Source organism: Lonchura striata, chromosome 11, assembly GCF_046129695.1.
Source record: "Lonchura striata isolate bLonStr1 chromosome 11, bLonStr1.mat, whole genome shotgun sequence".
NCBI lineage: Eukaryota > Metazoa > Chordata > Aves > Passeriformes > Estrildidae > Lonchura > Lonchura striata.
The window spans coordinates 16045214-16060306 of NC_134613.1; the positions used below are offsets into that span (position 1 = coordinate 16045214).

General features: G+C 43.4%; 1 protein-coding gene across 2 annotated transcripts in view; it reads right to left on the reverse strand.

The window, feature by feature from the left end:
- The window catches only part of CEMIP (cell migration inducing hyaluronidase 1), a 101107-nt gene that overhangs the window by 21968 nt on the left and 64046 nt on the right, over positions 1-15093 (reverse strand). For both annotated transcript variants that reach the window (XM_021537589.3, XM_021537588.2), the window contains exons 10-13: positions 14752-14893; positions 13729-13920; positions 5839-6014; positions 5063-5272 (exon numbers count right to left, since the gene is read on the reverse strand). In XM_021537589.3, coding sequence (XP_021393264.1) covers positions 5063-5272; positions 5839-6014; positions 13729-13920; positions 14752-14893 — 720 coding nt within the window. The remainder of the gene's footprint in view (positions 1-5062; positions 5273-5838; positions 6015-13728; positions 13921-14751; positions 14894-15093) is intronic.

Genomic DNA, 15093 nt, shown 5'->3' on the forward strand with positions numbered 1-15093 from the left:
TTAATTAGAATTTGTCATCACCTAGGAAATGCTCATTCCTTTCTTTTGTTTGCCTGAGAAATCAGAGACTGACTTAGCATGAGGCTGGAAAAAACACAGGGTGGGGGATGAGGGGAGGAATTAGACATTCAAATCACATCTGGGCTCATTCATCTTCATGTGGAGTTACATGAGCAGCTACATAAAATGTAACTCAAAAATGCAGCTGAGATGAAAAAATATTTTTCCAGGCTATCAGAGAGGCAGAAATTTGTTTTCCAGACAGGCTGGCTTGTTTTAGGTTTAACCTGATCTTTTTCTTCAAGTTGTTGACAGAAGCTTTGCTTGACCCTGAGACACATCAGCTGGTGTTAATCAATGATGTCCTGGTTTTGGTTTGGATGTTGGTAACATCAGGATGCCGTTGGCTGGACAGAACAACACCACTCACACCACTGGAAGATCTGAGAGCAGGAATGTGAGTTTAAAGCCTAAGGATGGGATAAGATAGGAAGCAACAGCCAGTGTGTCCAGCAAGTCCGTTGTCAGTGGGTGAATCTGGGATATAGAAAATTATTTTCAGGTCTCTTTTAACCAGGGGAAGGTCTGGATGTCCTGGGCTCTTTCCATGCTGTTCCCAACAGCCACCACTCATCAATGAACTTGGATTTTCACCTTGGAAAAGGTTAACCTGCCACACAAAGATTCCTCTAAATGCTTCTGATGAAACAATAATTGTCAGGGGACAGAGGGCAGAATTAACCTGGATAGAAGACCTGTTCATCATGGTGTCACTTAGAGACCAAGTGCATGAATTGCTTTTGTAAACAGGCTTGAGATGTCTTTGTCACCTTCACGCCTCATTCCTGAGGCAAGGAGCACCAATTTCAAATAAAATCCCAGTATTAGTGCTGAAATGATTACAAATATGTTTTCACATGAGAACAAACACTTTGCTTGCCAAATCTATTACTGGCTTACAACCACACAGACTTCTATTATGTAGCATCCATGCTCCAGTGTAAATACTCAAATCTCTGAGCACAAATCATCGCAGTAAATTAAACACTGCTAAAATGACCTGCAAAATGGTACATTCCATTAAGATACCTCACTGGAATTCACTAATGTCTAATAAAATGATAGATTTTGCAAGGTTTAGCCTCCTTTATTTAGATGAAAAATGTATATACTAAATGGTACTCCCTCAGAAGCCTTGTCTATCCCGAACTATCCAGCCTTGTTATGATAAAGGTTTACAAGACAGAACACTTCAAGAAAGTGAGCAACATGCAGAAGAAGGCTTCCAACATGTAGAGGAAATCTTTTAACCACAGAGATGTCAGAATTGCACAGAAACTGCCACTAAATCCCATTAGCTTTCTCTCACAGGACAGTAACACCAAAAAGACACATAAGCGATGGTGTTGGGACATTCAGATGATGGAAGCAGTATCCCTAGAGAAATGTTTGCCACTTCAGCCATTTATCTTTCCAGCTGGCACAACATTTCACCAGGACAGGGACATGGAAACCAGTGACCAGCCTCAGGTGGGGCAAAGCAGGGGAGTGCCATCCCAGGGGATCACATCTCCCAGGGCAGTGAGAGAGCAGGAGCAGGGTGAGACAGGGCTGTGCACTGCCAGAGAGGCTCAGAGCCAGCAAACACCTGCTGTTCTCCAACTCATCCCTGAAAGCCCACAGAACAGGAGGGAGTTACCAGCCAGGAATCTGGTCCCTTAGGCATCTGCCATCTTCTCCTTGATTAATTATTTCCCCACAAGCCATCTCTCAGTCACCTCTGACTTGCTCCTGTGCCTGTTCTCATGCACAAGGCCACTGCTGAAATGCTTGCATAGAAAATAGATGCTTGTTCCAAAATCACTCTTCTAATGTATTTAATTTTTTCTTTGATTAAAACCTTGCTAATAGTCCATAATCTTACATTACCCATGAGCAATTTAGAGCCAGATAATGCCCTTCCTGTCAAAAAATTGCTGTGAAGTATAGCTGGATTAGTAAAAGCAGATACTACTGAAGCTGCTAGATAGCACAAACTCTTATTCCATGAAGTACAGGCCTCCCCTGGATCCTACCAGACTTTACTGACTCCCATTTAATTTTCTTCCCCAGTGGCTGCTTCTACTTTAGCTTACACACAGGGATCCAATGGAGAGTGGGAATCAGAGCAAAGTTCCATCCCTGGGATTGCAGTGGTGTAACTAGGTGTTTTTTTTGGCCAATATATTGTGGAATCCATTGGGCAACTATTGCATTTTAAAACAATAATTATGGTGAGAAACTTATTTCTACAGATTTGTTTCCAGGACCCTCCGTGCCCCTCAGCTAATATGAATTTACATGCAAGTGCAGAATAACCCATCAATGAGGTGAGCAAATGTCGAGACAAATACTTTTAACAGACCGTGCAGACCCACAGAAAAATACCTGTCATCATAAATAACTGGATACTCTTTTCTCCTAGACTTTTTAGAACCTATGAGTATCCCTGAAGTGACATGAGAAAAGTGACAGCAAAGCAAGCAGGAGAGCCTGCATGTAAATTACCTGCTTGCTTTAACGACAGTAAAAAATGACTGATGCCCCTCTCCCATTTATTAAAACATCTGCACAGGTACTCTACAACACTCATGCAAGAAGCATCTCTGAAATCAACAGCTTAATGTTAAGGACATCATTAAGTGCTCTGCTGTGCTGAGGTTTAACAGTCCAGCTAGAAATTTTATGGCTATTTCCAAAGTTTGGTTTGTACACATCAATAAGGCAAATTTTCCCTCAGGAAAGTACACTTTGAATCTACCTGATCTCAGAGGGAATGAATGTTACCTGGGGAAAGACAGAGCTCATCTCTGTCTGCAGGAATGGTGTTCTTGCATGTAGAAACAGCTGGTGTTGCCCAAGTAAAAAGACAATAGGCAACTGGGAAATGCATATAATAACTACTGTAGTCATCAGAAACCCATGTGGGTGTCTTTGAATATATCTGGGGGAGAAGGAAGAGGAAAGGAAGGAAATTAGAGTCAGAAAGCAGATGAGGAGATTGTGGTGGGATCACCTGATGAATCAAGGCACAGAGTGCTGACTGCAGATGTGTATCAGAGCTACCCTAAGTGATGCAACATTTGGAGCATGTTTTGTGTGATGCAACTGAACAAACTTGATTAGATTGCTTTAGTTCACTGAGGCTTTCTTTTCAGCCATCAGCAATAATGATGAGGTTAAAAAAACCCAAAACCATTATAGGTAGTTTCATATTCACACATTTTGATAAACTAAAATCAAGAGGGGTTATATTGACTAATGTCCTAAATGACAAGATTTCTCTTGGGTGCTTTGTCATGGAGGCAAAGTATGATCATTTAGAGAATTGTGGTTGTTCAATAATAGCAAGAGAATTAAGTTGCTTTCATCAGCTATGTCAGCCTGTCCAAATTTCTCTTTGCCACTTCAGCTGGAAAACCTTGAGCACATGGATTCCTATGCCATGGATCCCCTATGGCACAATTGTTACCCAGAGAAAGCACAAGAGACAAAACTATTTCCAAATTCTCTGCATGAACCCATCCATCTGACTGCTAAGAAAAGTGCCAGGCTCTGGGTATTTGGTTTGGCAACAGGGAATGAAGATCTCACGTTACACCCAGAGGCAGCTGCAGCTCGTCAGCAGCTGTGCAGCCTCTGTGCAGCCAGAGGATGTGCTGATGGTGCCACTGGTGACAGTCATCAGTGGGACAAATGGAACCTGCAATGCTGCCCTGCACATCAATTCTGTACTAAGCCCCTCTACTGGCAGCTTCAGCTTGGGCAAATGCCACATGGCCCTGAACTACTTATATAATTTATACAGTAAAACGTCTCTTTATTTCAGAAGCCATGTTCATTTGGTGGGTTTCAAGATCATGTTGTAAATTTAGAAGGACAGAGGTCAAACCCAAAACCTCAGATTCATAAATAGCAGATAAAAGCTGCTCTGCTTCTGGAACTGCAATTTAAGTGTTCTTTGTTCAACTTCTGTGCATTTTAATTATGTCTGGGACTCTCCCTTCCAATGTTGGCACTTCTAGAGGTATGAACTCCTAATGCACAGTGACCATCCAGGTTACAACTGCCAATTATGTTTCCACTTAAAATTCTGTTCTATTTAGCAGCAGGGCTAAATTCTCTTCTTCAGGGCTTGGATATACTTTTTTCTTTTGGAATACACTGCAATTTCACTGAAAGGGTGAGAATCCTTTGCCTAGAAAAAAATCCTGCACCTTTAAGATTTGCTTCTTGAAGATCATCCAGTCCCCCTGAATTCTTCTGCCCTTCAAGACCTGCCTCTCAAGGGACTCTGTCAACCAGGTTCCCAAACAGGCCAGACTCTGCCCTCTGGAAATCCAGGGCAGCTGTTCTGCTGACCCCCCTCCTTACTTCTCCATGAACAGAAAAATGCTATAATTTTGTGACCACTACGCCCCAGACAGCCTCTAACCATCACATCACCCACAAGTCCTTTTGTGTTCACAAACAACAGGTCCAGCATCCTTACCCCAAAAACAAAGGCACCCCCAGATCTGGGGAGAATCTTAACATGTTCTTGACATCTCTGGTGTGCTGTAACTTGTCTGGTAACCATCAGTCATTCTAGAGATTTATCCTAAAGGATTTCTTGTTATGGAGTACTCTAGCAAATCACAGCTCTGTGAGTGCTTAATGTTAGGACTGGCACTGCAAGCCCAAACCTTTATTACAGGAAAGATGAGGCACACTTAAAGCTTCTGATTATCCTCTTTAAATAGCAAACTCTGTGTCTACAGAAAGATGCAACCAGTCATTAGGAATGGGTTGGTCTGCAGCCACTGAAGTACCCAGAAAAATGCTCTGCCCACTCTGAGTCACACACAGCCCCTGGTGCCACCCTGGCAGGTTGAGATATCCTTGTATATCCAGGGTAGGAAGAGTCAGGCATAGGCTTTAACAATAAAACACATCTTTGTGCAACAATTAAGGTGTATTCATGCTATGAGGAAGTTTTTTTCCTGCTGTCTTCATCTCTAAGGAAGACACTGGAACTTCTTACCAGCAAACCATTGGAACCATGGACTGTGACGCAGCGGGAGAAGGTGTTGTGGATGGAGGTGTCCTTCACGTACGTTGGAGGGTTGTAGCCTCCTTTCTCATCCACATCTCCAGCCATATGGAAATGAATTGGGTAATGCCCCATTGTCTGCTGGCCCATGTATTTCAGTTCCAGACCTTCAATGTGGGTAGCCTTGAAATTGAGACCAATCTGGAGAACAAAAGAACAGCAGTCAAGAAACACAAAATCTGTTGAGGGCAAGGAGAGGGAACACAGGCATAGAAAGGGCTGCATTGTGTCTGCTGAAGGATTTACTGTGTGGAGGGGAGTGTGTGGCTGCAGGGAGAGAGAGAGAGGGCCATGGTGGCTAAGGAGACCAGAGCTGCTCTTTGATTTCCCCACTGCTGCCATAGACACATTTAACTTAATTGTAGAAGAAAAGCAATTTATATTTATAATGTCCCATGGGTTTCAATCAGCTGGGTTCAAAATGAACTTCCTAGGCTGAGCACCACCAAAATGCAGGGAAAATTTGGATTGGGATGTGGAAACTTTGTCTCAGGTGTATTGATCACCAGCCCCAGTGTCTGCTGGGTCATGATGTGCACTTCAAAGCCAAAGGACAGGCAGCAGCTGGGTGGATCTGCCGTACTGTGGGGAGAGGTTGTTTGCTCAATGGCTGATGAGGAATTTTCCCCTTCATGCATCTTGTCTTCCTTGCTATGTGCAGGTGTGGCTGGAAGAAGGAAAGGACAAGCAAAGGGCTCCAGCCTCACCTTGATGTGTCCCCCAAAGGTGTCGAAATCAAAGAAGGAGCACAGCTTGCTGCTGTACTCGTAGCACTGCTGCTCCATCTCGCCCATCACCACGACGTTGCGGCTCAGCAGCCCCACCTCCGCCCGCATGTCGACGCCGTCGACGACCTCGCCGATGTGCAGGTACGTGGCCTTCCCTAAAGGAACCAGATCCAGGTTCAGGGTTACTGTGCCAATGCTGCTGGCTCCCCGTGGGCTTCCTGTGGTGAGGCTGGCATGCTAATGAAAGGAGCAACCGAGTCAGCACAAATTGTTGGCTGACACCTCAAAGGAGGGAAGCTGGAGCACAGGTGATGCCCAAGGGCTTGGTGAGATATTTGCAATGGAGGAAGTGGGATTTTTGGTCTTAGGCTGCTTCATTTATCCAGGGAGTTTTGTCTGTTAGACAAAACACATTTCCTACCTTGAAACTGATCTGCGTACTTTGGATTACTAGTGCCTGTGTATGAACACCCAATGCAAAAAAAACCCTGATGATGCACCTACTGAAAAGTCTAAATCATCAAGGTTAGCACAGCATTTCCCATAGTAAGACACAAGGAGCTGCTCAGACCCCACAGCACTACTCTTGGGCAAGCATCAGCCAGACCCTGCTAACACCATGGCTGTTGATGCAAGTGAGGAGCAGAGTGGGCAGAAAGCCTCGTAGGAATTGTGGCTTGGGACAATCACAGCCCCTCACCAAGTCTGTGGGCTGTGAAACCTCTGCCTTCCTGGCCTCCCAAACCTCTCCATTTTAGATCTACCCTCACATCTCCAACTTGCTCCCAAGGCTTCCTCCTGCCCTCATGCAGTCGGAGTCAAGGGGATCTTCCATTTACCCCATGCCACACCTCTCTTTGCCAAGCCAAGTTGCTCATAACATCTTCCACACACACACCCTCCTCCAAGGAGGGGTTAAAAGCACAGAAAACTTTCCCTGGCCTGACCAGAAAGGGGGGAAGACCAGGAAGTGGGGATGTCTAGAAAGCAAAGTATCTCTTTGTTGTAATTTCATTCAAACATATTCCTACTGCCTCCTTCCTTCCGCAGATTTTTGCAGAGAAAAGTCAGTTGGGAAAAAGTTCATCTTACTGACTCCATTCTGTATTATTCCAGTAAAAATAAGTAATAAACTCTTTAGGTAAACACTGAACTTTAAGGAATGCTACACTTGCATGTATTTAATTTCCATTGAATCGTTCAAATCCTTAATTAGAAACAAATGGCAAGTCTGGCTATTCCTGCAAAGCACTTTATGCTTAAGCAGAAGTGCCAAGTCAAGGGGAGGATTTTGAACAGTGAAACAATATTATTTTTAACCAAAGCATGATGTTATGAGTGTATAAAAAAGATAAGCAAGCACAATTTACTCCCTCTTCTCCTGAAGCTGGAAGCAGTTTTATGGCAATACAGGGGTTTGGGAAGGGTGAGTGCTCTGCCCTGCTCTCCCACTGCTGTGCAGAGGGACAGGGTTCACACCTTAACATGTGCCTCTGCCTGTGCACCTCTGCCTTCAAAATCAACTGATCTTGTGAAAAACACTTTCTGTCAACAGGAGGAGTGGTGATGGCCAAAGAGCTGCATGCTCATCTCAGAAATGAAGGGCTGCAAGGGACTCTGGATTTGCACCTCACTCACTTTTTCAACTGCCTAGAAACTCCTGGACTTCCCCTTGCCCCTGTTGCTGCCCTGCAGCCAGTGAGCCTCATCAGGTGTGTGGCCAAAACTAGACCCAACCCATCCAAAAAAACAGCAGCTTTGCTTCCTTTATTCATCTACATGAAAAAAACCACTGCAGTGAGTACCCTCCACATGAGGATACCCCATGCTGGAGCCTTGGGTGAGTCTGCAAAGGAGCACAGTTTCTCCTTATGGAACCTTTTTTAAGCTGTTATTTTTCAGTTTTCCCCAGAGCTGACCTCTCCTTGATTTACTGAAATGCAGGAAGGATTTTAGATAATCATAAGAACATACTATTTGAAGCCACATCTCCAGGATTTGTGGCAGTGAAATTAGATAGGCAGTTTTGTTATTCCTGTGCTGAGCTCTAGAATAATAAATGTCATGCTTGCATGTATTTAATTTAATTTAACACCAGTCCAGACATGCAAAACAGGGTAAGCACTGACAGGAATGTTAAATACGGACTAACCAGTTTCTAAATATAACTCCTTGGGTGCATGTTTTTCACTCTATGCTTTTGCTGATTTGACATGTTTGGAGATAAAAGGAGAGACGGAAAGCAATCCCCTTCCAAAGTAAAAGCGGATTTTGAATAATAGCTCCTTTAATAGAGTTTTGAAAAACAAACCACTTCTCAAGGCAGACAGAAATTCAAGTTCCCTGCAGCAACAGGGCTGAAAGAAGCCTTTGGGAGACAGAGGCTGGCATGGGAGCCCTTGTGTGCTGTAAATGACTGCTGGGAACCAGCACTAGAATATCAGGCACTTCCCATGGGACCTGGAGCACTGTGAGGGGCATTTGCAGACACGTGGCACTGCCAGGGAGCTGCCTGGGGCATGTTTGATGGTGGGCAGGGAAAACCCACAGAGTCTGCTCTGTGGTGAGTTCAGGGAGCTCACACGAGGATGGCAGCATCTCACTCTGCAGAGCTACAAGTTTGAAGTTTGGCTGCTGCTCACAGCTGGCACACGGAGCCTTCCCAGAGACCAGCCAGGATATCTGAGACCCTGAGCACTGACCATGGGCAAGCCCCAGCCAGGAGTTTGCAAATGGGCACTGAAGTGGTTTGATACTAAAAAGGCAACCCTGAGCTTTGAAAGTGGGAGGAATGTGTTGCTGCTGCAGCATCAAAGGCCATGCTGTGATTTCCCAACCACTAACAAACCCTGAGGCCATTGATTCACCTTCTCCTCCTTTGGGTGAGGGTTTGCTGCATCCCTCATGGATAGAGACTGCCCTGCCAGCCTTGTGCCATATTGTAATCTAAACCAAGCACAGCCTTGCAGTGACACGGATCACATCTGCCCACAACAGACCCAGAGGAAAAGCTCCCTGGCTTTGCTGCTGCATGTGTCATAGCAGTGCCTCCAGTTAGCTCAACATAAATTTACAGGGGAAACTTCCTTAATACGTGGGCTTGCCTGGTGGAAGTCTTGATTCAGCAAAATATGAGCTTATTCATTATGTATTTCCATGCTTATTACTCAAGGCAGTGACTATTGAAGTCAGTTGTTGGTAAGGACAAGGTAATTATTAAAAGGAAATATAGATTAAAATAAACATAGATGTGCTACTCCTCAAGGGCATGCTTATGTCAACAAAGCAATTCAAAGCAGAGTTTCTCCAAATAGTACAAAGGAAAACCTGCCACATGTGAACCCAGCCATAAAACCTGGGTCTTGGGCCTTATCAAACCTGGAAAGGGTGGGATTTTAAAACTATTTCAACTGCTGCAAATGTGGAAGAGTGCTCAGATCTGGTGAGTTACATCTCTCAGAAAACCCTCCCAGGTACACTCATGCAGTCCTAAATCCTTTGGCTCTAAATGGCCCAAACTGCTAAATCTCCCTTTGAGAAGTGAATCCAGCACTTGAAGGTCTGGATTTGGTGAAGATAAAGAAAAGCTGAGATTCTCCTGGAGTTTTTGTTTTTTTTTTTCCTAAAATGTCTTTTCTTCTCCTTTGAGCTCTCTAGGGATAAGACCCAGTATCTCATGGTCTTTTGATGTTTCCCAGTCAAGCTTTTAAGGGAATTGCTGAACACAATTTGTCCAACCCACATCATCCAATGACAGTGAATCATCTTCATGGCATCTTTAAAGTCAGTTCAACTCATTGCAGATGCCAGCCTAGATCTGACAGATTTACCACTTTTGCCAAGCACTTGTCATCACTGGTGGTAATGCCCCTATTGCTTATATTTAATAACAAACGAATGTTCACACTGGCATCTTTCAAATCCTCATTATTCTAAATTATCTTGCTGGGGTTTGCTGTTGTATCCCTAAACCACAGGCCTGTAACTCAGCATGGTTTGGGTGAGCTGGCTGGTCCTTGAGTCACACAGTACAACCTGATGTCCTAATCAACAAATATTCCTCCTATTCATAACTTTTACATGGAAAATTATGTTTTCAGCAAATAGGCATGCAGCAATCAGGTAAAAAATTCTACCCATATGTAAACCTGAATGAGATTCTGTCAGCTCAGCTCCCAGGCAATGCCCCAAGGTAGAAGGAGCTCTGAAAGGCTGGTAGAAAGGACCTGCCCTGCCCTCAAGCACAAGGGGTTACCTTAAAAAAAGAGCTTCTTGCAAGTTCCATCCAAAATGATGCCAACTTCTAAACAGAACACTCTAAATCTATAAAAATATCTGAATTTTGATAGTGGAGTAAATTCTCCCATCCTTACAACCCCAGATGAATGCTGACACAGGCTATGAATTTGTGAGACAACTACGCATTTATACTTTTAATTCAAAGTTCTCTGCATGAACAAGATCACAGTAAACTCCTTATCTCTCTAACATTTGCAACCCAATAAGCAGGATTTAAGAGATGTATGCTTGAATTCATAGGTTCACCAGTATGTGGGATAATTGGAGTAATTATGCCAGGCATGAACAGTTTTTTCATCCCTTATCAAGAGCATATAGGAGCACAAAAGAACACTTTCATTTCTGTTCCATGGTGAAACTTATCAGCATTAGTAGAAACTTCATACAGAGCAACCAAGATGAAGATAAGACTTGTTTCCCAGAGAAACTAGACAAAATACTTGATCTTTCCTACTATCCAGTTCTATCATAACAACACAACCCTTCCTTCCTTCCTCCCTCCCTCCTCCCTCCCTTTGCCCTGCACTGTCGTCCCTCCCCAAACTTTGTGAAGTTGGAAGATCAAACAGTTTTAATCTGTTCCCACAGTGAAAATAATCTAGGCACAAAAAATTACAAGCAAAAAAAAACCCAAAAAAGAGTTAAACAAAGAAAGCAAATGGAGGGAAAAGTTCCATCTAATGAGTGACCATTTGAGCAGGACCTGCAGATCATGCAAACCACACTTACCCATGGGAGCCACAGTTGGTACATAAGGGCAGTTATTCCAGTAAAAAGTGCAAAAGACCAGAGCCCTCTTTCACTTTCTGCACTGAGGTTTGCAGATGTCCATAGTTAAATAACTAAATCTTCCTAGAACCTGATGGCAGTCGAGTATTAACTCCCTTAAATTCTTTTGAAAAGCTTTAATCAATCCATTTCTAGCCAGTAAAGAAAGTATGAATTTCAGCAGGAGTATCAAATATAAATAGGACATGAGCTAACTAATGAGTTTGACTTTTTTGGCACAATATGCTAAACCATGTCTATTAAAATACTATTATATTATGAGAGCATAAATTATACTAAACCTTGGTATGCCAAGTGGCTGCCACACCAAAGCAGAGGATAGCCAGTTTTCTGCCTTTTTTATAACAAAGAGACTCTTAAGTAGTTCAGACCTGACATTTAGGTTTCATTTTAAAAGCAAATAGAAAGGGAAAAAATAAAAATTAAAAGGGAAATAAATCATCATGGATAGGAATGGTTTTATCATTTGTCTTTCAAAGGGCAAACTTTTAGATTTCTCAGAGGCTAAACTAAACCTCTTAGGAAAATTAAGCCTTTTCACTTATTACAAATGACAACCCTCTGAGATCCTGTGTATAAATATATGTGTGGAAGGCTACCTTCATAGCAAGAAGCATTTATGATTAATGTTCTTCTACACCCAGTTGCAAGCCTGGCCCAGGCACACAATGCCAGGCTGTGCCAGGGCTGCTCACCTGTGCTAAGACCAGGGGCCATTGATGATCTTTATTCTGCTAATTATGTCATGGCACAGGGCAGTGGATGAAGTTGCACCATGGCCAGGCACAGAGCAGCTCAGGGACCTCCTGGCCCCTAAAGGCAGGGGACATTTCAGCCTCGCCAGGTTTTAGTTCATCTAGACTGAACTTAGATTCAGGCAGATTATTTTGTTTTCTCGTGCGAATGTGTTTTTGTTACACGAAAGTTGGAAGTGATTTTTATAATTGGACTAAATTTTGCCTTGATTTATAAATCAGTGAAATCCCATTGACGTCAACAGAGTTGCCTGGATATAAGAGAGGAGAGGCTTTGGCCCTGGTATTCATGTCATTTGTGGTAATAGAAGGAATGTCCTAATTCTCCTAAAGAGAAATTGGAGACCAAGAGCACAATTGCTTTAACAAGTGTTTCCACTGCTTCTTTACTTGAAATTCACATGAAATTTTTTGTTGTTTTTAACCCATTATTTGTTTCCTTAAACTAACCTAGCTGTCACTGTTGCAGAAGATGAATTCCACTGGTCCATCAGATTATGGGAAGCCCAAGACTCCTACACCATCTTTATTTTTACTGGCGATCTTCCAAGACCATCTTCATGATGTGACTTGTATCATACCAGTCTGAGTCCAGCAGCTCAAAAGTTGTGCAAGAAAAATATTCAGCTTGGAAATGCATCTTCTTTGAAAGCACTAGACATTTGAAGTCATAAGACTATGATACATTCAGACTGTGAATAACATTTTTCTTGGCCTAATGCACATCTCCAACAATGAATGGCCAAAGCTCTGTGGGGAGGCAGCTGCCAGGGGAAGTGCGTTGGTACCTTCCAAAAGAGGTTGCATCAGAGATAATGTTGAAGTGGCTCATTTCAGAGAACCAAGCGAACTCCCTGGTGCATTGGATGTTCCAAGTGCCCTCTTGGTTTCTCAGAAAGGTCTTACTGTAAATGCACACAAGACCTCTGCCTAGAGCAACAGCCAGCAAAGATAAAATCACATGCATGATTTACCACCAGGCAGATGCTGCCTCTGAAAGACAGCCTCATCTACTACAGACTTTTACACTGTAAAATAATGTTTGCTTTTGTAAATTGTAGAAGCAAAATAATCCTCATCTATTCAGATAAAGGGCAGTTCATGTGCTATTTCCATGGTCTGCTTATCAGTGTGGCAGAACAAGATTCTAGAAGGGAAAGACAATTTCAGAGACTCAAGTGAAGATTAAATCTTCCACTCTGGATTTCAGTTTTATGCTCACGCTGGTAATAGTCTGTGCTCCATCATGGTTATGCTTTTTAATTGGATTCCATTTCCAGAGGCCATTCTACAATAATGGGACTACAAAATCTATTAATCAAAAGGAATTTGTTTTGCATTTGAGCTGGTCACCTACAAGAGAAAAATGCTGGGGCTCTACAAAGTCTCCCACTCCTCCTTCTCAGGCTGGCTCTGGCAGCACCCTGCCACTCCATCTTCTCAGTGCAGAGGCTCATGACAACTCACAGGCAGCCAGAAATGTTTGGTTAATACATCACCTCTAAGCAATACTCTCCGGAGACAAAGTAAATGGGAAACAGTAGCTTCAGTAGTACAAAACAGCATTTCTAAAATGTAAGATTACAGTTCTTGTTAAATAAAACTTAGGAAAGCAGCCAGCTGGAAATTACTTCATAGCCTTACAGTGTCTCACAGTCTGCTCCTGCCCTAGCTCACTCTTCCCATCATCTGTGCTCATCTACTTTCTAGGAAGTGGTATTTCAAATGCAGTTATTGCAAATCTCAAACACATAACCTGTATGTGTTCCTCTTAAGTAAATTCACCCACTCAATAGCGTGTTTGGGAACAAACATGGAGTCAGCTATGAAAAGAGAAGGCAGAAAGAAACCAAAATCAAGTTAGATTGTTTTCAAACATGGAAGTTATGTATTCCAAAACCATCTAACAACCAGACATCAAATTCAGGTGTCTTTCAGTATTTTTCAGTTCTTCTTGGAGTCATCTCAGTGCAAATGACAGAATTTGTGAACTGCAACGCCAGAGTGATAAGATGAAGCACCTCACCTGCTACCTTGACCTGGGTGGGTCTGCAGGTTCTGCAGGGCAGCACTTGGAACTCTTCTGCCTGGTACATGGAGTAGTCAGTGCTCGCCACCACCAGCCTGTCCCCAGGGCTCCACGAGCTCACATCATCCACCAGGTTCAGGATCGTGCTGTTCACGTTGGTGTCAACAGTTACCGTGAGCTTTGGTTTCACTGAAAACCCAAAATGCAAGGGTGGGGAATTCAGTCAATCCTATCAGAAAAAGTTTGCTCCTTCCTTTTTCTCTCCCCACCAGCCCTTCCTTGGAGCGCCGCCAAAAAATATTATTCTCCCATGTTAAAAGAAAAAAAAGTTAACTCCTTCAAACATGCTTTTTTACTGGCTTTGGCTCAGCAAGCAAGAAAACAGGAAAGTATTTTTCTTTAGTTGCAGGCAGGTGGATTTTCCACTAACCCCAGGATAAATTTAAATGTAGCTCTTAGTGGCTCATTCTCACCACACCCACTTAGCAGCAGCTCTTGTGGGCGTAGGGTGCTGTTGTTTACAGCAGCCAAGGGGTCTTTAACCTAGTGGTGTTTTTTTCCAGCAAAACACCAGTCTGCCACCCTTCTCTTCCTGTCAGCGTCAAAAATCCTAATGACCTGTCTAATGTCAGGGTAAGGACAGTGGTGTTGGAATGATTAACTACAAAATGACAGTTTCAAACCCTGTTGTCTTCACACGTTCTGATTGACTAATCCTACATCATCCCAAAATGTTTTTGCAAAAGACAAGGAATTTACAGGAAAAAAGTTGCCAAATATTTCTCACAGCCTTGCTAGGTATTTGAAAAACCAACCTGCTGCTTCTGTTAGTGCTCAGGAATTTTTCCCGAGATAAATCTTCGGCCATTCTATCTGAGTTCGTGTCCATAGCCCAGCCCAAAGCTTTAGCTGGGAAAAATTACAGAAGTTGATCTGAGGAGTTGACCGAGAAGGGGCCAGTCATGAGAGGACAGGATTTCTGCTGTTCTCTATTCTGGCTTTCAGTGAAGGGGCACATACCAGATTTGCCACACAGGAACCTCACTCGGTAGTTGTGGCAGCCCTGGCCCGTCTGGTCCTTGCCGTGGCACAGGAATTGGTAATTGTGGCCGCCCTTGTAGAAAACCTCAGTGCTTAAATCTGCTCCATCAAGCGTCACGGCCTGGAACGAGGATGGAAATACAACTCAGGTGCTGCTGTGAGGTGAAGGGATTTCACCAAAACATCTGAGCCATCAGAAGAGGCCTTGTTTTGTTTTGGGTGATGGCACAGCCACTGCCTAGCAAAGCCCTGTGACTGCTCTCCAGCCAGCGTTCCCAACTGCGGCTCACACACAGCCACTGCCTTTTCCTGTGCCTGTGC